We start from the raw sequence: 22,061 nt of genomic DNA on the forward strand, positions 1-22,061 counted from the left end.
GTCGACATGGGCTTGTCTCGATCTCGTGTGTCGATACGACATCGGGATCGATCCCTTCGCTTAGAGTACCATCTTTCCCCGACACAATAATCTTTTGTGCATCCAACACGTACACTTTCCCACCCACGGCGTTTGATTCAGTTTGGGGGTGTGACGCGGATGGCCGTGTTGTTGAGAAATGCACGTGGAGTTGCGACGTTGTTTTGACGAAGGCAGTTGTTCAGCGCGACCGCTCAGGCGATGCTGGATGCAATTGCAGGATGGACTGGTGCATAAAGGGCTGATTGGGCCTGAAGCCAGCGGCTACATACTTTCGGGCGTTGCAAGGTGCCAGTATCGGATGAAGCACTTTCTCCTGATTCCCTCGGATCAACATCGCTGGTAGAGGCAGGAAGAACGGTCCGACCGGTCGGAAGGGCTGACAATGCACCTGATGCACGCTCTTCAGGCGCGCGGGATCTACGGATAGGAGCACCACCCGTCGATGATTTTCGCCGAAGATCGTCGGAATGCCGCCGCGGCAGTCGACAAACTCATCAGAACGGGGAGCTCCTCACTGTAGGACAAGCAACACAAGTAGTCACGTAGCCACGGCTACATCAGCCACCTCGTCGAGGCGCGTAGACGACATGTGATGCAAAGTATCATGTGTAAGCTCACTTAGGCCAAGAAGTGTCATGTAGCACAAACAAGCCCGTCAAGACACACACACGCTTGTTGACTTGTGAACAACATCGCAACGACCTGCGTCGGTCAACTCAACAGAGCGCCCGACCACTGCAGTGCCCAGCGCCAATACCGACGACGTGAAGAACTCTTGCAGGCGAGCACAGAAGCCACTTGAGTCTACGTCAGGTGCAGGCGCTGCCAGTTTATCGCGTGCGGGATCGGCCCCACTGGTACGTCGTCCAAGTCTGTGTGCCAAAACCTATCTCGCCACCGTAGCCCATCTCGATGGTATTCCATTCCTTCTAGGCGACCACCCACTCTCAACTTGCAAATACACCTTTGTCATCGTGTACATGGTTCCATTCGGCCGCCCCTCGCGTGTTTGTTGTTAATGTTGGGCCGGCACATGTGGATCGATCCCCCGCCCTTGAATCTCGCGCGCCAACCGGTGAAACTCGGCCCTCTCCTCGAACAACTCGTGCTTCACGCGTTCTTCCAAGAATCGCGCGTACGCATTGAGTTTTTGATCGATATCGTTCCACTGCGCCAGGCGCGGCCCGAATGTCGTGCTTTCTTCAAGTGCCAGATACCGGTCTTGCGTCCGCAACCCAAACCAGGTCATGCCCTGCCGAATCACTGCATGCGTGTCGCCCACAGGCTCCACTCGCACCCTACAGATCCACGTACGACGTTAGCTTGGCATATACCCCAGACAGATTCGCACCATTGTGTCCAATTGCGGCGGACGCCCGTGACCGGGTGCTTGTCATCCTCCGATATGATGTGGACGACGATCGTGTATCGATCGAGTTCGTGGAATTCGCGCATGAGAGTGTTCTCAAAGTATTCGTTGGGCCCCACGGCCGCCTTGTACCGGAGGTATGTCATGTCTGGCATCGTGGGATCAAGTTCCTACCGCCGCTATGTTGAGACGATCCGTCCATGGAGGAGCCGACGGTCTGTACCTCGATCGACCCGGGAAACTGGAGGATCATCGTCCGCATGCATTGCACTGCCACATGATACGGCACGGGCTCGACGCGCTGCGCTGCGTGAGAGATCACGTGCGTATCGTCAAGGGGCTCGGCCATGACCGAGAAGTACGGGTCGTGGGTCGCAGGAAAGTGGCAGTGGTCGACTGCGTGCTGCAAGTTGTGGAAGAGGTGCTTCGTGATCCAGTCGAATCCGAGGTGCCGCGCCGACTCGGACTTGGGCAGCGATGTATACCGCAAGCTAAAGTGTTGCTTTTCCACGGGCGACCGCGGAATCGACGGCGCCTGGGTCATCGTGGCAACCCACCGACCCATATCGATTGCGAGGTTCTCGACCTGGAAGAGGTCCCCACGCAGCATGCGGTTGGACTCGAACGACTCGGCGGTTTCCCGTCCCAGCTCAATCGCAATGTCTTTCCATGGCAGCATACTCTGCTTGAAGTACTTGAGCTTGCTCGCCTTGGCCATCAAGACCTGCACGATGTTCCGCAACCGCTTGACCTCGTCCACCTTCTTATTCTGCTTTCTTCGATCATATAGTCGCCGTCTCGCCTTCTTATCTACAACATGCCATATTACATCGGCACCAGCGCCACCGCCATCCCTGCGCCGTACCCATTTCCTCGTACGTGACTTCCATCACGTCCTCGACAACTGAATTCCATGCGACAATACAACGAACCCCGGTGGGCTTAATTTGGATAGCTCGGACCATCCGCATAAAATGTCTCATCAACCGGATGTTCGGTGCAGCATCAAGACTGAGATCGACGTGTGCTGGGCCGATGGCGCGCCACCTGTGCGCACCCACCCTGCAGATGACGGGATGCACCCCGCGAGGAGTTGAAGGCATGGTTATAAAGGACGTGGCTTGCATGCCCCACACCGCATGAATCCATGCGCACGTGGGAAGGACAGTCAGATTTCCTCACGTCTGAACGACAGACCATGATGCGCCGCAAACCTGGGGCTTCCTTAAGTGCCTCAATGCATGCATGCACGTCAGCAGATGGAAGTGTTTCAGCGTTGATAAGCGAGCAACCCGACGTGAAGTCCACAGGTTACTTGTCTCTCAACCTGGCCATTCTGCAAAAGTGACGCCTTCCACCGGTGGTTTGTGGAGATCAGCCACACGCCCTCTCTTCACGCCACTTTCGCCCCACATTTTAATTAAGACAGCTCCTCGATTTCGACCGCCGGATCGTCGGGAGTACTGGGAGGAGCCATCATGCATGTTGCGTCGCTCGGTGGTTTGGAGTCGTGGAGACCGGCTAGACGCACGCGCATCATGTGGAGGAGCATCTTTTGATCTTCCAGCGACGTTTGCACATGTTGGAGCAGTTCCATGGCTTCCGTAGTCGTTGAAGGTGCTTCCGACGGCGTGTCGTCCATCCATCGATCCATGGCTTCGGTGGCGGCAGTCGGCGTTTGGTCACAACGGAACCGCGGCGTCAAGTGTTGCGCCAAACGGTCCGGCGACGATTTCGACTGGGACGACGGCGCGCGGGCGATCGAGACGCCCATTTCAACGTATTGTGGTTTCAAATTCAATGGCTCGAACGACTTGTCCACTGTCGATCGATCACCCAAATCCAACATGTCCATGCCACGACCACCGCCTAGGTGGCATCAACATGTGCGTGGAAGCCTTGGTGGTGAGGTGTACCTTGCGAAGATGCCGACGAGAGCACACGGGGCGGGGGCGTTGCCGACCGAGCCAATTGTGCGTCGATCGAGCACGCTTTGCAGAAGCACAACTTCATCACAGGACTCACAGACTTGACATGCAATGCGCGATACACGAGCACTCGGCATGGCTTGCACATGCCCTGTACACCACGACTCGTGAGATATTCTGGCCACGGCACACGTCATGGAAGACCGCCGTCGACACAACAGGGAGCATGCGAAAGGGATCCAGGCCTCGCCATCAAGAGAGCTTGGCATCACGTACATGGCCGCACGCTGCGCAGTAAGTGACCGACCGGAACGGGCCAAACTTGGACTCGCATGTGGTGCATTTTCCATTTTTGCTGCCATGATCAACGTATGTGACACGGTCCAGTAGATAGAACGCGCTTACATTTTGGCCACGATCGGCATGGCGCTGCCATTCGTGTTGATGAGGGAGTTGTCGAGGAGGCGGCGCTTCTGTACGAGCTGGGGAAGGTGCGGATCGAGGAGTAGTTCGTGCAGTAACATCTTCTTGACGAGGTAGTTTGGGACTTTGCCGACGTCGCCGAGGTAGTACCGCGACACAAATTCGAGTCGCCCTGGTTCGACTTCCGTGAACATATGCATGAGTGTAAACGTGAACCGCACGACCTCTGGCACGGCCGGAAACGCGGCGAAGTCTTTCGAGCATTGAAGGAGTAGCACGTGGCGCTGCCCGTCGAGGTCCATGAACGTGGCCGAGTACTCGAGGTACGTTGCATCTCGTGGTTCAAACAGCGTCGTTCCAGGCAAGTACATCTTCTTGTACTTGGCGCCGAGCCACAAGAACGGGTCCTTGGTCCGTGTCAGCGACTTGTTCACGATCTTGCCTTCCAGGTAGTCTGCCCCATAATGCAGCGCCAGGAACGTGCGGTGATCGTTCGAAGACGCGTTGTACAGGGCGTATGCCAACGCGTCCATCGAGAGCGCCACAGTGCCCGTTGCAGTGAGTTCACCAAACCCAGCGCCTTCCACCATGCGCTGGTACACGCGCGTGTTCCCGTCTGAGTGAAACAAAGACAGTTCCTCGTCGCCCGCGCCAAACCGCGTCAGCTCGCGCACGGCCTGCTTCGCTTTCGCTTGCATGAACCGGTAGTCGTTCACGTCAACGACGACCCCCACCACATCCCGCTTCATCGCGACTTCAATTCCCAGATCAGTGAATTGCCGCGACTGTTTGTACCGTAATTCAAAAGAATCGCACGCCCACGTAAGTGGGTGCTCGACAACCGCGGATGTGCCGGGGCGGCTGAACCAGTCCCAACGTGTGCACAGTTTTATCGCGCACAGAGCGATACACGCTGTAGTGCAGATCTTCCGTCGTGCGGCGAACCGCGCATGGGGCGCACATTCGCAACGAATCGTCGTCCGTCGTCGTCGTCGCGGCGCCATGTTCATGTGGGCAACAGTAATGCAACAATCCAGGTCTGGTCAAAATATCGTGCAACGTCCAAAGTGATATTCCGTTTTCAAAAATCCGATCAATTCTTTTTTCGTGTTTCTTGCTTTGATCCCAATACGAGACGCGCATTGTCCACCACAATGTTGGCACATCAGGAGAGATAGTTTGACCGGCATGGCCGTCGGTAGAAACACCAAATCCCACCTAGTTTGCACGTGGCTCGCACAGGATCCTTCCACCACCGGCCGGCACGATCCGCCATCGTCACAGGGTCCTCGCTGGGACAGTTCGGTTTGGGAGAACCGTCCCATATCATGATCGCACTTAACATGTCGTCGTACTTGACAGGCGACTCCTGTCAGGTCCATTTTCTCGGCGCATCTCCCCGAAAGACAGCATGCCGTCAACGACCCGCTCTACTTCATCGTCAACACGACCGAGACGTGGGAAAACGATACATGCACCATGGCACAAATCGCTAACGCGAGATTTGTCCCTGTCGCCGTGTGGTTGGAAGGACAGATGGATACTGGACAGGATATCCGGATGAGGTCCTGCTAAGTGCGCGGACGGTCGTCAGCTGGATCTGCGTCATGGAAATTCCTTACTAGCGACGTGTACGAGGATCTGGAGAGGAGCTGCGACGACTCAGAGCTGTCGACCATGCGCTTCACGGACAGGATGTGCGCATCCGTCTCATGCAGCTGATTCCAGTTGAGGTCTGTCGATGTGTGCAAGCCAACGACGTGCAGACACTCGTGCAAACACGACCGAGATCGAATGCGACTGGTCCACGCAAGGAACTACGCCATGTAACAACGGGACGTACAAGAACTCTACCCAACATGCGAACGCGATTCGAGCCGTTGCTGCATCTGCGATACCAGCGCCTTTTGCTGCTCGATCGACACTTGCAGCTGTGTGAATGCGGCCGCAGCACTGTCCAACGACGGATCCCGCGACGACAACGGGGTCGACGTCGACGTGAGGCTTGTGGCGGCCGACGACGAAGCCGACGCCGTCCCCTCTTTTGAGAACATGCCAGGCTTCACGATCGCATTGCACGTCGTCACGTACGTTTCAAACAGCTCGTCTTGGGTCGTTGTGCTGGTCAAGTTGCTGCCCTCGACATCGTTGCTCGTGAGGGAACTCTTGCCAAACTCGCCGCTGTTTCGGGATGCGGAAGCCGATGGCACGCGTCCTGTCTGCGCTTCAACAAAACACCGTTTGCAAAAGTCTTCTTTCGCGCATGCTGGAGGGGAGTTGGTTTTGATGGCACGCGGCACTGGCACCACACACTTTGCACACATGACCTACCACGCTCGCATGAGACCATATCCACAAGAAGAAATTGGCCACAAAATTGTTCCTATGAAGAGCGAATAATGCGTTGATCGGAGCTGAGCTCACCTCGCCACAATATGCGCAATTGTAGAGCGCTTTGAAGGTAAATGCACTCATTTTCGAGTTGCAAGCGATGCACGTTTTCCTACATGACGTTCAATATGCCGTCGTGGAGATATACCGTGGTACGAAATACGTACGCGCTGATCTTCCGCGGCCTCCTCGTTAGGTTGGCGTGAATCTTTTCGAGAAAGCGCTTGTACTGCACCGCTGTTGGCATCGTCTCGATGATGGAAGCATATCGAACGAGTTGACGATTGCACATCCAGGCGGGAATGATCCCGTTTGGATTCATGAAGCTACGGCTCACGCACTCCACGGACCCGTCGTCCAATTCTGTAAACAGAAAGAGCGCACGAAACTGCAGACGAACGACGTTGGGGGTTGGAGGGACGTTCTGGAGAAACTCGGAATCGCGTACGATGAAAAAGACGCGGTTGCCAGCGGCGTCGTGGGCCGTGCCAGAGTACTATGCACACAAGGTCATGCCAGGTCAACATGGATGCCTGCCTCCAGTACCTCGAAGAAAACTGTGTCGCGCACTTCGGCAAGGCCGCTGCTAGGGATGGACAGCCGCTTGTACTTGACTCCAAAGTAAAGGAATGGGTCGTCGTTCGTTTTCTTGTGTACATTTGTCAACACCGCAGCATCGTGGAAGTTGTGCTCGTAAAAGATGGCCTGGTCCGACTTGAACTGCTCTGTCGTGTCCGAGTACGAGAGGTAGCTAAAGTCCTCCAACGACATATCGGTGGTGCGGCCGATGGTCAAACATTCCTTCAGTGACGGGTGTGCTGCGCGGCGGGTATACACGCGAGAATTCGGTTTGCTCGTCACGAGCTTGTACCCGTCATGGAGGGCGTCGACGTCGCGCGTCGCGACAGTGCTGCGGGCGAGAAAATCCTTCACGACGAGGCCCATGGAAGCCTTGATGGCCATGCAATCCCCGAGACCAAGCTCGTACCCTTGGAGCCCTTGCATGTTGTCACACGACCAATACAAGTATATATCGCGATGTGCTCGGAACGGCGGTTCTCTTCTTGCGACCAGATTGGAGGCGGCTTGGAGCCGGGAACACGGGGCACGTGGGTGTGGGTGGGAATTCGAATACACGCACCTTCCGGATACATACCCAATCCCACGGCGCTCAAACCCCAATATCCGAACACATTGCGAATTCACTGCGTATTTGCTAGGCGCATACGCACTACTATCGCACGTTGGTGCTCGTTCAAGAGCGTGGGATGCCAAACTTCGACAGCAAACCGAAGAACCAGGCGACTCACCTGAGAAAAATACTGCGGGGGCCAGTCGCCTTGGCCACTCGGCGCACGTCGGGCGCGCCAAGCCCACAGTGACGTCGCCCCACTCGCACCAAGTACGGTCCATCTTGACACTTGTACGGTACCCTGGCGACGTGAGCAACTGACTTGTCCATTCGAGGTCGCCGCACGAATCGTGTCGTCTCACCCGGAGCGACTGGATAGCGCCGTGTTTCATTCAACGTACGTGGGGGACGTCCACGGACGCAATTCGAGATACGGCCTCGTGGAGCGAAAGCCAGGGCGACTCCTCAAGTACCAGCGTCGCCAGCTCGACATGCCAACGAGCGCAGGGAGCACATGCACACACGCTGTTGTATAGGTGCATGTCCACTTTGCTAGCTCGTTGCGCGGGGGTCACCTCAACACGTTTGCACTTCAGTCACATATGGCCCGATTTCGGCACGCATGGCACGCCGTGTGGAAGGAATTCTCTCAAATCTAATGTTTTATCAAGTTCGGAAGGTGATTTCTGAACTTCGTCGAAGTTGCCACGCCTCTGGTTCGGGTAGTCGTCCCCACCGTGACGCTATTTCGTATGGCATGGAGGGACCTCGCATCCGCCACAGCAGGGACGAGCGTAAATCCAAACCAAATGTCTACACCGAGAAGGTGAATTCGTCATTTTGCGGACGACCAGGGCGATTCACGTGCGCGGGCGCCTTTCTGACGGACATGTGTACTGTCTGTCGCTCATGTGCATGTCGGTGGTGGATTCCAGAATGTATGTATCCTCGCGGTTGAAAATAATTGTAAAAATTGAAACAATTTTTGGAAAATTTCCATTTTGAGTAAGCAAGAACAACCACACTAAATACACAGGTGGTCCTACCAAAAAAACGTCGAAAAAAACGTCAACATTGCCAATCCGTGATGACGAACCACCACATGCTCGAGAAACACGGACAGATGCGGGGACGCTTCTGCTGAGGTAGGACGCGCGATGGCCGGCTCACTTCAGAGCAGTCCTGGCTCGAGCGTGTGTGGATGTGGCACCGCTCGTTCTCAAAGATGCATTCCCGGGGTTGGGTGCAAGATCGCAGCGAAAGATGATGCACGAGATGGAGGATCTTCCAATCGATAAGTTAACTTCGCAACGGGGGAATCATGGACAGAGTCGCTTGCTTGGACGTTGGTGTTTTGTACCCACGGCGCGAGTTCGGCAGTGACAAGAGAGATCGCGACGTCGGTGGGGTCGGTTCCGATTCTTTGGGGAAGTGGCGCGATGTCAGCAAGTACGTGCCTAGACCTGCCTTGCCATCAACGCACGTCGATCCATTCGACTTTCACAACGAACGTACCACCCATGCTTGATAACGATGTCATAGAGGACGATGTGGGGCCGCGAACGTGCAGGTAGCACGTCTTGCAGTACTCTTCCTTGACAATGCACAAATTCATGTGGAAGAGTTGCTCCTTGGGCCGCGGAATGAAGATGGCGCATTTGCCGCAGATGACCTGACCGGGCAACGTCAGAATGTACCATGCGCTGTCAACGACGACAGTACCTCGCCACACGATCGGCAGTAGCATCGCGTCGTGAGGGCCCAAAACGACCGCTCACAGGACCCACAAGCCCTCCTACAGTCACGTCACGTCAGTGCGAGATTCCCACGTCATGAACTGGGTATGAATGATTACTGGTTGACAGGGAAGAAGGTCGTGCAGTTCTTGGACATGTCGAGCATGCGCTTGAAGTGGATGAGCTGGGCATATCGCTCGACCATTGTGTTCATGCGAAGTTGAGACGGCTTAAACAAGAACGCCGGCACGGACCTGAACGGACGAGCTCATTAGCATGCCGAGAGAACCGCGATGTGTACCCGTATGGATTCATGTAAGAAAAATGAACGTGCTCGATGGTACCGTTCGGGCACTCGGTGTGGAGACTGAGGGATTTGACGCGGCCACGAATGGCATCGGGAACGAGCGGGACAGAGCGCAGGGTCAACGATTCACGCATCACATACAACACGGTATGGCCGTCCATGTTGACAGTTGTTCCTGAAATCTACCAAGAAAACGCATGTGAGCAGGACACGCACGTGAGCAAGGAATGCGACGACACAGACCAACCTCGACGTAGCACACGTCGCGGGGATCGACAAAACGGTACGACGACAGCGCCAACTTGGTGTACTTGAGTCCATACCACTGAAAGGGATCTTCTTCTGTCGGGGAGAGGATCGTGCTAAAGACACACCCGTCGAGAAACGCGTCGTCGTGGAATAACGTTTGCTGTATCCGATGCTCTTCCGTCGTTTGTGCCAAGAGGAGATACATGAGGTTCTCAAACGTGAGATGATGCTGGGTGTAGCTAACAGACATGGTCTCTTCGCCGCCAGACGGCGATTTCCGCGTGTACACGCGGACGCCGTGGTGTTGCTCGGTCAAGCGGTACCCTTCTTGCTGCGTCGCATGAACAAGTCGCATCGCCGGTGTCGTGAGGATGGATGTCTGAACCTGCTTCATCAGAGCTCGATGGATGCCTTCCTCGTCCTCGGTCGACATGGTCACGCGGTGGTGCTGCATGGTCAACGGCGGCGGCGCAGATTGACGAAATGCCGGCTGCATCACCGATTTTGGCGTCACGTGCGTCAGATCTGAAACATTTTCGATTGGATGCGTTTTATACTAAAAACCGTCTATATTCCTGCTAACAAAAAGAGATCGATGCATATATCAGCACAAGGAGAAATAGATTCGCTCCGAGCGTCCGTGCCACAGCTCTTATAGCGTGCGATGCCCACTGCTTGCGCAGAAGAACTGGCTAACGCGCATGGAAGGGTCGATGGGCGGCGGCTGAGCTATGGGTAATCGATTCGTCGCGGACCGCAGTACCAGATGGATCTTGCACCCATGTGCGAAACTCCATCTCAGAAAGGGACATGTGGTCCAGCAATTGTGGTACATGGGAGGTCAAGGAACCCCCGTTCACCCGGCGCACACTACCCAATGCAGCTACTACGCTCGGTTCCATCATCCACTGGGGTGTGGGCATCGTGAATCGCCACCCCCGCTGCACGGCAGGATTCGAAGGGAGTCGGTTTTTCTGTTTAAACGTATCTCGCCTTCTTGCGCACTTCGCGGGGGTGTCGCGAAATTGTACTGTAGTGGCCTGCATGGGAGGCGAGCCGACTGGGTCGCGTCTCGACGACGTAACACCGGCAAGTCATCCAGACGGGCGCGGCGGCAGCGAGAAAGCCGCGTCCGGTGGGACCATGGCCACGGCCGTCAGAACGAACAATACACGTGAGCAACACCCAAGCGCTTTCAGGAGGCGTAGGTGTGTGCATCCATCGATCCGTCAAACGGACAACCGTGCACGACTGAACTCTGGCCGCGAGAAACTTGTTCCCCTATCACGAGAAACCACCCAAGCTCCGTCGCGGTGCAGGGACCCAGTGCACGATCGGGACCACACTACGTTGCATGATCAGGGGGACTTCATGATATGGCGACCACCAGACGTAGGAGCGGCACATCTTTCCCGACTGGTACCCGAGCAGTCTGTGCATGCTGCCATCGCCAACAACGACTCATCGACTCTTGTTCGACGGCTTCTATCTAGCCAAAGTGCACCACCGTGTGGAACTCTCCGTTTTCGCCCATGACATCAACAGTTGCAGGGACAAGGGTCGGGTCGTACGTGTCGCCTTCTTGGATCGACGGCGGCATCCGATCGCGGTCCACGGCCGAGTATCGCACAGTCGCGTTGTATTTGTCACAGAGTGTACCGAGTCGGGGCAAGAGATCGGAGTGCATGTCCCGCCGCCACAACGGACTCCGAATTTCATATTCTGGGAACGCCGCGACGCGCCAGTCGTGGACATCTTGCAGATGCAGATCCCCCACGACGAGGGCTTTGATCTGGCGGATATGAGGCATGCGAACGCGGGGGATTTCGCGGAGCGCGTCGTCGACGAGCTCCTTGTAGTTGCTTCCCGTCGGGATCTAAACATGGTGGGGAGAGACATCAGGTGCAGCTGCGGATATCTCCAAGTGGCGCAGACCAGGTGTACCAGACACTGCCACACGGACAAATGAACATCGACATGCTCGCACATACCGCCACGAGGAAGAGCGGGAGGTTCATCGCGTTCGCCTGGGCCACGACCGTGCGGGTGTCAATGTTCTGCACCGGGACGACCTCTTCATTCGGGTTGAATGTGGTCAACAGCACGATGTCCTCGCGTGCGCTGTTCAGTGCTTCGATCGTGTCGACCAAGGCCAACAACGAGTCCTTGCCTCCACTCCAAAACACAACGACGGCATCGCGCAATTCGCCGTGGACGGGCTTCGGGTTGCGGTAGCCGAGGCAGCCCGTTGCCGATGGCTTGGGCGCCCGCAGAAACACCGACGACGTCAACGTGTTCTTCGTCTTGATCAAGTGCAATTGCTCAAGAGGAACGTTCGCGTGGCCGTACGGGCAGTGGCGGCACCGATTGCCGCAGCACGCTTGCCGATCCATCAAGTACTTGGCCGTAAAGACGCCGTAGCCGGTCGCAGGGTCATTGTACCGAGCTTCGTTGGCCGCACACGCGGCTGCGTGAGCTGCAAAGATTGCGGCCTCGATCGCAGACATCTCGGGGGGGGCACCGGCGTCCAGTGAGTCGAACGCTTCCACCGGAAATCCCTCGATCGAGTCGTACGCAGCGGGATTTGCCACCACCACGCCGAGCCACTCCATCGCGTCGAGAAGGCGATTCGTCGGGCGGTTAAACATTTGATTGCCGTCGACAACGTAGACGTGTCCTACAGGCACACGGGACGTGGGAGCGTCAAGACGGGAAGGGAATCATTGGGTGGAACGAAGTCGATCCGGTGTCGAATGATGCAAACCTGCTTTCACGGCGGGCGAGGCGCGCCACCACGATGGAAAAGGCTTGGAGCGAAGCTCCTTGGCCGAGGTCGCGCGATCGAGTCCACACAGCGCCACCACAATCAAGTCCGGTGGCTCGAGAACGGAGGGGTCTGCGATACGCCCCGTCGACACGGGTGACTTCCCACCGACCAACGCAACCATTTCATCGGCCCACCCCTTGGCGAGGAACAGCGGTTCCATCCATTCGATGATGTAGACGATCGGACGACGTGCCGACGACGGAGCTTTGGTCAAGGAGGTCTGGCGAGCTCGGTTGAACGCCACGACGGCCTCCGCGGCGTCGTCCAAGTGAAGTGCCTTGCCTAAGAGACGCACAGAGTCCTCGAGGGCGTTGGTCAGCGTTCGACTGTTGATGAGGAGGATTTCAGTGGTGGCATTCGACGCCATCGCACACGACACGCTCGGCCGGTCGATCGAGCACACATTGCACACATCTTGGACCTAAAGACGGCATGTCGGCTCAAGATGAAGGCAAATACACTCGTACGAGAATGAGATCGGGCGCAAGTTGCGTGAGAAGGTCGGCGTCGATCTCATACAGCGAGCCGTCCGACTGCAGCAGGTTTAGCACTTGGTTGTGCGTGTCCTCGCAAGACGTAAATGTTGTCCGTGGCTTGGTGAGTACAGGAATGGACGCGTAGGATGGGGGAAAGTCGCATTCATGTGACCGCCCGACCAACTCCGGCAACGTCGTGTGCCCTAGGCGAGCTGCCGCAGAGACAAGTGCTGCGAAATGCTCCGTCGCGGAAGGAAGCAATGACACCACACGACGCGGCGCTGCCTGATGCGACGAGGGGATAGAAGAGCCCATAGGTTTAGGAACGACTTGAAGTTTTAACGACGAATGAATCGATCGCCGACCAAGGACACCGCTCCACCGGCCCAGCATGCACTGGAGTTCGAGCTTGAAGCATCGCTATCTCTCTTCGGATTGGCTGTGCCATTCTGTGTCCACTATCAAAAAGAATATGCCACTGGACTGTTATATTGATAAGGACATACACAGTTCATGTTTATTTAGAGTATCATTGATAAAGGACACTACCATATAATATTTTGCAGTGATAATATGATTATGGAGATAATAGGTACTCTTCCGAGAAGTACATTACGGGTAATACCATCATGTGATTGGAAGAAACAAAGTGCAGATACGACAGACCCCGTCAGCACTGAACAACGGTATGGCAACTGCCGACGAAGGCAGCGGCCGTGCAGGCGTCAAGCGACCGGAGCTGCAGGCGCTTAGTTTGGAAGAACGCGTGAGCTTCTTCTACTGCTCGTCCGTACAAGATTTCATGGGAGTCACAATCAATCCGTCGGAGTTCCTGATAGCCCCAGACGATGTGGCGTACTACCTCCAGCTCCTCGAGAGTCCCGACCGCGAACAGTGGCTTGCCGCCGAAGCTGTGCTCATTCCGTTCTCGCAAGGCCGGGCTGTTCCTGACGCAAATCAACACCGTCTCATCGTTGACTTCGACACAGCGTGCATCCACAACAAGCATCTCATGGATGCCGGTGCGTTACCCATATACACGCAGCACCTCGTCCGCGCCATGGCGTCGCTCAAAGGACTCAACTTTCAGAACATGGAGCTCGAGCTGGGCAAGCTCAATCGCGCCATCACGATGCTGTACTTGGTAGTGACTCTCAGTCCGGCATCGTCTCGGTCGTCGGTGCAACGAGCCTTGGTCGACGTTGGGTTCTTCGCCCCTCAGCAGGTACTGTCGTCCCGTCATCATCTCCCCCGCCATCCAAACTCACCAGGGGATTGCAGCTTCTTGTGGACGTCTTGGACTGCTTGCAAACCCATCACACGGTCCCTGGATTTCCAATCAAACGCATGATGTTGCTCGTGTACGTGTGGACCACGACGATTCTCGGCGACTTGAACGAACTCGATCGTCTCAAAGCCGCCAGGCGCCTCCACCACAACCTTGGTACGCTCACATGATGACGTTATTGACTGGGGGAGGCCATTGTCTCTGACGAGTCATCGTGACGTTGTTGCATGCTTGCGTAGCTGTGTCGTGCTGATGCTTACATGCCTTGCGCGTGTGTGCTGTGCCTTGGACCAGTTTAGTTGATTTGGATTGTCATCGTGACATATCTCAATCGCCCGCGTAGCGTTGGACGACAGTTCCAGGTGGCAATGCAAAAGCATTAAGAAGCCATCGGTGGTCCAGCTCGGTGACCCAGCCACAGATCCAATGTACCCCGTCCGGGCAAAGGCGCAGGCAACCAGGGAAGCCATCCATGCCAAATACATGCACAAACCCCACCACGACCTCCCGCCAGTCCCGCCAACATCCACCGACTCGTCTCTTGAATACTCGAACGAAGCCGCCCCATTGAGTGACGATGAAGCGTGGAGCACACGCGTCGAGTCGCTGTACAAATTGGTGTTGGTGCCAAAATGGAGAGAGTACATGGGTCTCTTTTCTGCCCTGATCACGATGATGGCGGCTGGGAACGTCATGGACAAGCGAGGGTTCTTCTGCAAGCGCAGCTTCACCGAGGATGCAGGCGGCAGCTGCGCCAACTTGAATACTGCCTCGAACAACAACTTGAACCCCGACGAGCAATTGTATTGGAACTGGATGAATCGGGAAAAAGCGATTGTAGGTTGCAGGGTTGGCGGTGTGCATGGGTTTCTCACCGTTGCAATAGGTGCTCGACGTGACGGCGCTCGTAATCTTGAATCTCCTCAAACACGTACGATCGTCGCACGTGCTCAAGGGGGAACTCCTCGCCCAGGGACTCGTCGAAGGCGCATTGCTTCCATCAGCCACGGTACCCAGCCCCCTCACCAACAAGCAAGTTGCTCACAAACTGGTAGAAATTTCTCAATCGAGACACTGCCACGTACGTGCAAGTGCGTCCCGAAGATCTATCGCACCAACGCGTCGAGTTCCGCCCTCCGATGGGCCTCCAAAAAGCCGTTGCACTGCTCGAAGACCCTAGCGTCGAGTACGCTCTTCCACCGTTGCGCACGGTCACGTCCCTTTTGCGGATTGTCCAGCGGCTGACCAAGCGAAAGCCATCGCTCATTCGCGCTACACTCTGCCGCACTCAATCCCTGGTATGCCGTTGTGTGTGGCGTCCACAGCCATGCACACCCACCGCTCCTTGTGCACTTAGGTGTGGCTCAAACGCGTCCTGAGTCTGCGCGACCCCACCAGTCGGTTGTACGCCCTCAAGCTCGTCAAGTCCCAAGGGCGGTACTTAGGCCATCAGGTACGCGCGCTCCCATGCTGCGTTTGCGATTGACAAGTTTTGTGCAGTGGATGCGCAAGTTTACTTGCGTCCATCTGCTCACTGAAGTTTATCTACACGTGCGCCCGGAACTCGAGGACGACTGGCTCAAGTCCGACGACGACGAGACGAGTCCTCTGGCCAAGGCGTCGGAAGCGCTGCTCCAAGGGGAAGTCCAGGCCTTCCACCACAAATGGTATTGGTCGACTCTGCCAACCAAGCCCAATGCAGCGACAACCGCGTCCACCGTGAGCCTCGCCGTGCAAGGATTGATGGATCTCGACCAAGACGCGCTCGACGTGGACGGCGGAAGCCTGCGCAAGCTTGTGGCCGAACTCAAGTTGGACCCGTCCATGTGTGCGCAGTACGAACAGTGGCTTGATGCGAAAAACTTGAAAGGGGTCGCCAGTACTGGCGCGAAACCGTGTATGGATTGGCCGATTGAGTTTCATTAACACGATTCGCGCGATTCGCTCGGCCGCCTCTAACTACTAACGCCTAACTACTGGGTTCTAACCTACTTTTTTGTCTCGTTTTTGAGTTTCGTCAGTTGGTTTGATCATCCGTCGCGGTCGCTTTTGAGATGATGCAGCAACATCATCGTCGAATACTTTGCCCGCCGAAACGTGTCAAACTGGTAGTGGTTCTCTTCGCACAGCTTGAGCAACTCGGATCGGTGGTTCACGAATGGACACGAAATTTCGCCCGCGTCGTCTGCGATCGGATGCCCGTTGCTCGCGTTTGTGGCGCTTGCCCACGTCTCCAATGGCACAAACACGCGGCGTTGCCCTTGGACGCCAGACGCGTCGTTCAACGCGGCCAACTGCGTGTGGCACATGTCGCACCACACCAGATTGTTGCACAGCTCGGTCGAGTCTTGTTTCCAGTACGCCACGTTAACAACAAGCTGACGGCATTGAACGCATGTGGGTTGCAGCGGGATTACAAACAGTGAGTCCTTCGCCAACGCAACGGACGCAGCCACTTCGACACGAATGACATCATCCGACTTGACAAGAGGCTGTGGCATTGGTGGGTCCTCTTCCTTGACGGGGTCCTGGGACTTCTTGCGGCGCGTCTTGCGTGGCTTAATGCCGACAATTCGATCGGCTTCAGCGACCCAGTAGTCCCCTTCAAAATACGGCGGCAGTGTCGGCAGCAACTCCGTCGCCGACGATGCGCTGAAATGGGTTGACCAAAGCGTATCGTGGCCAAAAGCGACTTGTTTCCGCTTTGCCGACGCAATTATCGACCTATACCAGAGCAAGAGGCGATCCTTGTTTGGATTCCGCTGGTATGTGGGGTGGCACCAATAGATGAAGTCTCCGCCGCGAGTCGTCGGACACGCCCAAATGTGCGCGTGAGTGAAGCCCCGCAGCTTGCAAAACGCCAAGTACGCAATCACGAGCTGTTGGTACACAGAGGATCGGGCATGCCGCGGCCGAAAGTAACCCAGAGAGTCGAGGTAGGCGATGTATGTGCGCTTGGCGTTCGACGGAATACCACAATTGTCTTCATACTCTTGGACATACATGGAGAACAGACACACTTCGATGCCGTGGATCTTCTGGAACACTAAAATCGTCTTCGACGTGTACGTGACGTGAGATGGATACATCGACTTGTCGACGGCAACAAAGTGCTCCTGCACCCGAGAACTGATCGGCGCCGTGATGTGAATTGAGGCGGCAAGCTTGACTCGGATGGATGTAGCAGCATTTGGTTCGCCCAAAGAAATCAAGTGATCGCGGATCCATGTCTCCATGAATATACCTAAATGCGAGGTCGAAACGTCGTCATGATCTTTTGGAAATTGTGGCTTGCGTTGCTTCTTCACAACGGGACTGTGGGTGCTCATGTCATCGTGCTTGCTTCGCTTCGCGGAAATTTCCAACTCATTCGAACTGACGGTGCATGGGGACAGAGGAGGCAATGGAGACGTCGATGATTTTGCACTGCTTGTGTCCAAGTTGTTCAGCCGGCACAGTGGGCAAGTATACGGCGTGTCGTCATCGGCATCCACTGTCGATGCATTGAACAGTGCACAGATTTGATGAACCCATCCAGAGCAAGAATCACACTGAACCCAGGGTTCCGTGAGCTCATCTTGGAACTTTGCTTTGACAAGGTCATTCTTGCCAATCCGGCGATCTCCGATGACAACTTCCTTGAGTTTTGGAACGCATTTCGTACACCAATTCAGCTGACGGTCAACAGTCGTAAAGTACGCGGCGTGACGTCGCAATCGCTGACCGCACTTGCCGACACACATCACCAGCGGAGGTTCGAAGTTGATACACTTTTCGTTGCATAATCCGCAAACATGGGATTGGCAATGGGGGCACGAATGCGCGTTCCGTTTCACAAGTCGATCGGCTTGTTTTCGCTGATATGTGGCGTATTCGCGCTCGAATTCCTTGAGTAGAATCACAGCTGCATCGTGGACTACGTGGCCAGGAGGATTGAACAGCATTGCATTCTGAAAGACGAGGCGAATGTCTTGAGCGGCGTCGTCTGCATTCGCGTACTCCAAGGAACCTAGTTGCTGCTTGATCGTGCCCAGATCCATGGGTTTCTTGATCACGTCATAGTACGTTGGGCATGCCAATCTCACGACGTCCACGGGAGAGTTGAAGAAGGATTGGTTGATGCGATGGATCATCAACCGAGTGACTAAACCTAGCATAGGCACCGCCATTTGTTCTCGTTGCAAGTCTTGGAGATGCTGACGCAGCTGCGGTGCTGAAGCAGTATCTAACGGCGAGAAGGTTGGCGCTGGACACGTCGTGGTGACGTCCACTGGCGGGGCAACCGACAGCTTGCCCATTTCCCATTCACAGTCGACGTCTATAGGACTTGAATCTCCTTCAAAGCACGACGGTCGCGGTCTCTTCATGGGGCTCATGTGGTATGTGTTTGTTGGTCGAGGTTACGAATTCGAAGTGATGGGTAGGTGGTGCTTGACGACCTCCACTACAAACAGCACTCAAGATAAACAACCATCCTTCTCACATTACGTTAGATGCACGCACGCATGCATGCACGTTGCTGTCCTACGACATGCAGCCCTTTCGCACGGAATCGTGGCCATCCTCGTACCTCAGATGGTGGGGTGATGTGTGGGGTGCGCGCCAAAGATTCAAATTTGCGCGCTATCCGTACACACCTCACAACGGCGAGGCTAAATCCAAAATGACCGCAAAACTCCCCGCCCATCACTTGTACTTGATTTCACTATACAATACAACTATCCAGTCCGTCGTTGGGAAAATCGAATCCCCGTTCGTTGTCTCGACCAATCGAATCACTCCACCGGCGCTGTTCTTTCTGGAACGTTGTCGCGGGTAGGGCAAAAAGATACAAAATTCAAATCAAAGCGAAGGGGAGGGAATTTCGCATCAAATGGCGAGCGTCCACCGCGCCAACTGTATAAATGCATATGACAACAGAATGGCATATACTGATGTGCTTGATGTCATCTGTAGACAATCACTTCGAGCCTTTGAAATATTATACTCGTTGAGAATGGATGCCACGATGCCGAGGGCGGGCGCGTGGTGAATGGCACGTCTTTGTTCTGGCCCGCACTCTGATTGGTGTATATTATACCTACTTTGGACCGGTTCAACCCAAGATCCATTTCACACCATATCGGTGGAGAATTGCCCACGTATTTCCCACGCGCCGGCGTTTGGACCAAGTGACGCCTTCGTTGATTGATTCAAATGGGCCGTTTCTATGGAATGGCGTGCACATAGCGGCAAAACATGACCACCCATCCGGCGCTTCGTTCTTGCGCCATGAAGGTCGATCCGACGGACATTGGGCGTGTCTTTGGCGACCGTCCATCGCGAGCAACTGCCCACAGGAACGCACACCAGGAGACATTCCCGTTCACTCGACCACGAAACGGCGGAGATTGATGGAAATTTGGTACTTCATCCTGCCCAATCCCCCGACGCGATCGGAAATGTGACGTTGCGCATGAGGGAAACTGAATGCAATGTTGCTCTCCAGGGCTCGGAGTCAAGAAATACACCACGACACGAACCGAAGACAGAACCATAATTCGGGTTACCCGCGCCAGCAAGAGCAACGTGAACAGTGTGGAATGGTTGAGTAGTCGCCGTGAATGTTAAGAAGAACCCAAATCACATCGCCAACGGGGCAACACTATACGACGGATATCCTTCCAATATTCCCCCAAACGTTCTGAGGTGATCATCAGAACTGAGCGTTTATTGGTCAAAATCTCAGATTTTTTAGGAGAAGCTACTACTTACAAGTACTTTTAGTACATTCAGTAGTAGTTAATCCTTCTAGTATATCACTGCTAGTTGCGGCGATGGTTCCGCAAACAAGAGTGGATAGCCTCTCGGGGAATTTCTTCGCACGAGGCAATGATTCGCTTGACCATAGCGAGCCTCATCTCCGATGCAGAAGTAACAGGCTTTTACGGTGCCAATTGAAGTGCGGCATGTTCTTCAGCGGGCACATGACACTAATTTCGAAAAATGAAAGTTGAAGCTTGTATTGTCCAGCATTATCATCACGCTGTTTTCAATTTGTCCTGACGTATGCGCAACTTCTCTCCACAATTATCTTGACATTTGAGCTTCATTATTTGGACAACATCGCCGAGCAGCATTTTCGCGGCTGTCACAACAAAAATCCATTATCTCACGAGTGTTAGCGCATATTGTTCGAGCGCTTCCTAAGGAGTCGCAGCAAGTGACAGCGGGTCCCACGCCTCTTGTGCCAAAGGCGACCTAACTGAAATGAAACCTGCTTCACTCACTTCGGTTGGCGATAGGATAAGTACCACGTACACTTTAGGATAAGTTTTTCTGTGTCCCAGTAATTTGAGATTGGTTTTGTTGGCGACAGCATTTTTCTTCAATTTTCCAGGTATTACTGGTTGGAGAAAGGAAAATTTGTCATCGATTGGCCAAATTTGGTTTTATTGTATCCTGAACACTGTAAAACCGCACCGCTAAAATACTACTCCGGAGTACTACGTAGCATATTCATAATCCTGTATTCTAGTTAGTCTAGTACATGGAGGATTTCCGTCGTTCCTTGTATGAATATCACGACTTTTCCGAGCAGGTGGAAACTCCATGTCCTGTCGCGATGGATAATGCGTTTCTGTAGAGCACAATGCTTTTCACATTCTGCACTTTTCGAAGCACATGCACATGTCATTTGTCGCTCTCGACGTTTGACGGGGGACAAAGCCCTTCATAATACATATTATTTGATCATGGAGGTTCTCATTGTTCGTGCGGGAACTGCATTTCCAACAATTGCGCGTCGCGATGGCGCCGCGAATGAGCCTGTTCCAACGGTTCCTCTACGTCACCCAGACAAGCCATCGTCGGTTTCATGCATGGGTAGAGGAAAACATGATAGGCCTGCCGAACCCTCCATTGACAGAAGAAGAACGCGAGCAAAAAGCGCGAGAACAATGCGTTGACCTGTGGACGTTGACTTGGGCTGACCACGTTCGATTCTTGCGAGAAGCATGGGCAGAATACAAGGAAACATTTGAAGATGACTACGAAGTGAGGCAAGCGGCCCGAGAAAAGGTCAAGCACCTCAAAGAGACCATGGAGGAGCAACGAGCCAAAGTCGACGAGCACTTGGAAACCCACCACCCCGAACTCAAGCAACACATTACCTCTTGGACGAGTGATATTCAGCGAGGAGTAGGTGAAACGGCAGCAAAAGTTCAAGAGCACGTCGAGGAGATGAAGGTCCAAGCACAGGAGGTTGACGTCGAGAGGTAGACCGATGAGTTTGACAGTCATCTCATATGTGGCATCCTAGAATTCCCGAACATGTGGGGGACGCCGTCAATGCGTTGAAGAATCGACCAGTTGTCGACGTCAAACGTGACATCGAGGAATGGGCTCTTGACAAACTCATGGTAGGCCGCTTTACCATGTTGGCGTTTGTCGAAGGTACTCAGGCTCCCCGCTATGCCTTGATTCATGGGGTCCACTGTGAGTTTAGGATACAAATCGGGCAAGGAAGAGGAATTAGCCCGTGAAACGCCGCTACTGAAAGAATTGGCCACGAAAGCGGCCGAGCCACACAAGGATTTCTTGGCCGCCAAACGAGACGAAATGATGCGAAAGTATACCGCCTTTGAAGAAAAGAGTGCAAAGCAGTCTCAATCCTCAGCCGACAGTCGATAAACAGTTACGCGAAGGCCTCTGTGGTAACCTCAGCAGTGATCATGTTTGTTAGGTCCTTAGAGTTTATTGTGATGCAATTTCGTGGGTCTGTGGCGCCATGACTCCTCTCATACGTGTCCCACGTCGACAGGAACACGGACAAGAAGAGCAATGAGCATGTTCACTGCCCGTGCGCTCAGGAAGGCTTGGACAGACACACTCACGCGGTTCTCGCCAACTACC

General features: G+C 54.6%; 8 protein-coding genes across 11 annotated transcripts; 2 read left to right on the top strand and 6 right to left on the bottom strand.

Annotated features, from left to right (window-relative positions):
* Positions 1-945: 945 nt before the first annotated feature.
* H310_11224 (hypothetical protein) lies at positions 946-2,329 on the bottom strand. The gene is made up of 4 exons (XM_008877806.1): positions 2,277-2,329; positions 1,635-2,221; positions 1,394-1,581; positions 946-1,340 (listed from the first exon to the last, which is right to left on the bottom strand). Exons 1-4 carry the CDS (start codon positions 2,299-2,301, stop codon positions 1,058-1,060), a joined length of 1,083 nt encoding a protein of 360 aa, XP_008876028.1. The 5' UTR covers positions 2,302-2,329; the 3' UTR covers positions 946-1,057.
* A 374-nt stretch (positions 2,330-2,703) lies between these two features.
* Positions 2,704-4,792, bottom strand: H310_11225 (hypothetical protein). The gene is made up of 4 exons (XM_008877807.1): positions 3,745-4,792; positions 3,616-3,694; positions 3,328-3,490; positions 2,704-3,280 (listed from the first exon to the last, which is right to left on the bottom strand). Exons 1-4 carry the CDS (start codon positions 4,770-4,772, stop codon positions 2,832-2,834), a joined length of 1,719 nt encoding a protein of 572 aa, XP_008876029.1. The 5' UTR covers positions 4,773-4,792; the 3' UTR covers positions 2,704-2,831.
* Positions 4,793-5,546: 754 nt separating this feature from the next.
* Positions 5,547-7,252, bottom strand: H310_11226 (hypothetical protein). The gene is made up of 4 exons (XM_008877808.1): positions 6,700-7,252; positions 6,321-6,649; positions 6,187-6,265; positions 5,547-6,089 (listed from the first exon to the last, which is right to left on the bottom strand). Exons 1-4 carry the CDS (start codon positions 7,156-7,158, stop codon positions 5,613-5,615), a joined length of 1,344 nt encoding a protein of 447 aa, XP_008876030.1. The 5' UTR covers positions 7,159-7,252; the 3' UTR covers positions 5,547-5,612.
* Positions 7,253-8,284: 1,032 nt separating this feature from the next.
* On the bottom strand, positions 8,285-10,078 carry H310_11227 (hypothetical protein). Of its 3 annotated transcripts, XM_008877809.1 has the most exons (6): positions 9,576-10,078; positions 9,323-9,510; positions 9,141-9,275; positions 9,008-9,080; positions 8,801-8,957; positions 8,285-8,748 (listed from the first exon to the last, which is right to left on the bottom strand). In XM_008877809.1, exons 1-6 carry the CDS (start codon positions 10,071-10,073, stop codon positions 8,585-8,587), a joined length of 1,215 nt encoding a protein of 404 aa, XP_008876031.1. In that variant the 5' UTR covers positions 10,074-10,078; the 3' UTR covers positions 8,285-8,584. The 3 variants fall into 3 exon arrangements, with proteins under 3 accessions (XP_008876031.1, XP_008876032.1, XP_008876033.1); XM_008877810.1 differs by having other exon boundaries at positions 8,285-8,957; XM_008877811.1 differs by having other exon boundaries at positions 8,801-9,080.
* Positions 10,079-10,832: 754 nt separating this feature from the next.
* H310_11228 (hypothetical protein) lies at positions 10,833-13,288 on the bottom strand. Its single transcript, XM_008877812.1, has 4 exons — positions 12,872-13,288; positions 12,342-12,825; positions 11,569-12,254; positions 10,833-11,453 (listed from the first exon to the last, which is right to left on the bottom strand). Exons 1-4 carry the CDS (start codon positions 13,271-13,273, stop codon positions 11,067-11,069), a joined length of 1,959 nt encoding a protein of 652 aa, XP_008876034.1. The 5' UTR covers positions 13,274-13,288; the 3' UTR covers positions 10,833-11,066.
* Positions 13,289-13,541: 253 nt separating this feature from the next.
* On the top strand, positions 13,542-16,171 carry H310_11229. 2 transcript variants are annotated; one of them, XM_008877813.1, is made up of 7 exons: positions 13,542-14,105; positions 14,162-14,324; positions 14,512-15,005; positions 15,055-15,177; positions 15,224-15,466; positions 15,526-15,621; positions 15,669-16,171. In XM_008877813.1, exons 1-7 carry the CDS (start codon positions 13,569-13,571, stop codon positions 16,092-16,094), a joined length of 2,082 nt encoding a protein of 693 aa, XP_008876035.1. In that variant the 5' UTR covers positions 13,542-13,568; the 3' UTR covers positions 16,095-16,171. The 2 variants fall into 2 exon arrangements, with proteins under 2 accessions (XP_008876035.1, XP_008876036.1); XM_008877814.1 differs by having other exon boundaries at positions 15,526-16,171.
* On the bottom strand, positions 16,034-18,819 carry H310_11230 (hypothetical protein). The gene is made up of 2 exons (XM_008877815.1): positions 18,739-18,819; positions 16,034-18,612 (listed from the first exon to the last, which is right to left on the bottom strand). Exon 2 carries the CDS (start codon positions 18,542-18,544, stop codon positions 16,199-16,201), a length of 2,346 nt encoding a protein of 781 aa, XP_008876037.1. The 5' UTR covers positions 18,545-18,612; positions 18,739-18,819; the 3' UTR covers positions 16,034-16,198.
* A 2,126-nt stretch (positions 18,820-20,945) lies between these two features.
* Positions 20,946-21,944, top strand: H310_11231 (hypothetical protein). Its single transcript, XM_008877816.1, has 3 exons — positions 20,946-21,424; positions 21,469-21,602; positions 21,655-21,944. Exons 1-3 carry the CDS (start codon positions 20,958-20,960, stop codon positions 21,837-21,839), a joined length of 786 nt encoding a protein of 261 aa, XP_008876038.1. The 5' UTR covers positions 20,946-20,957; the 3' UTR covers positions 21,840-21,944.
* The last annotated feature ends 117 nt before the right edge of the window (positions 21,945-22,061 follow it).

The sequence above is a fragment of the Aphanomyces invadans genome (genome assembly GCF_000520115.1).
Source record: "Aphanomyces invadans strain NJM9701 unplaced genomic scaffold supercont1.30, whole genome shotgun sequence".
In the NCBI taxonomy this organism is placed as follows: Eukaryota; Oomycota; class Saprolegniomycetes; order Saprolegniales; family Verrucalvaceae; genus Aphanomyces; species Aphanomyces invadans.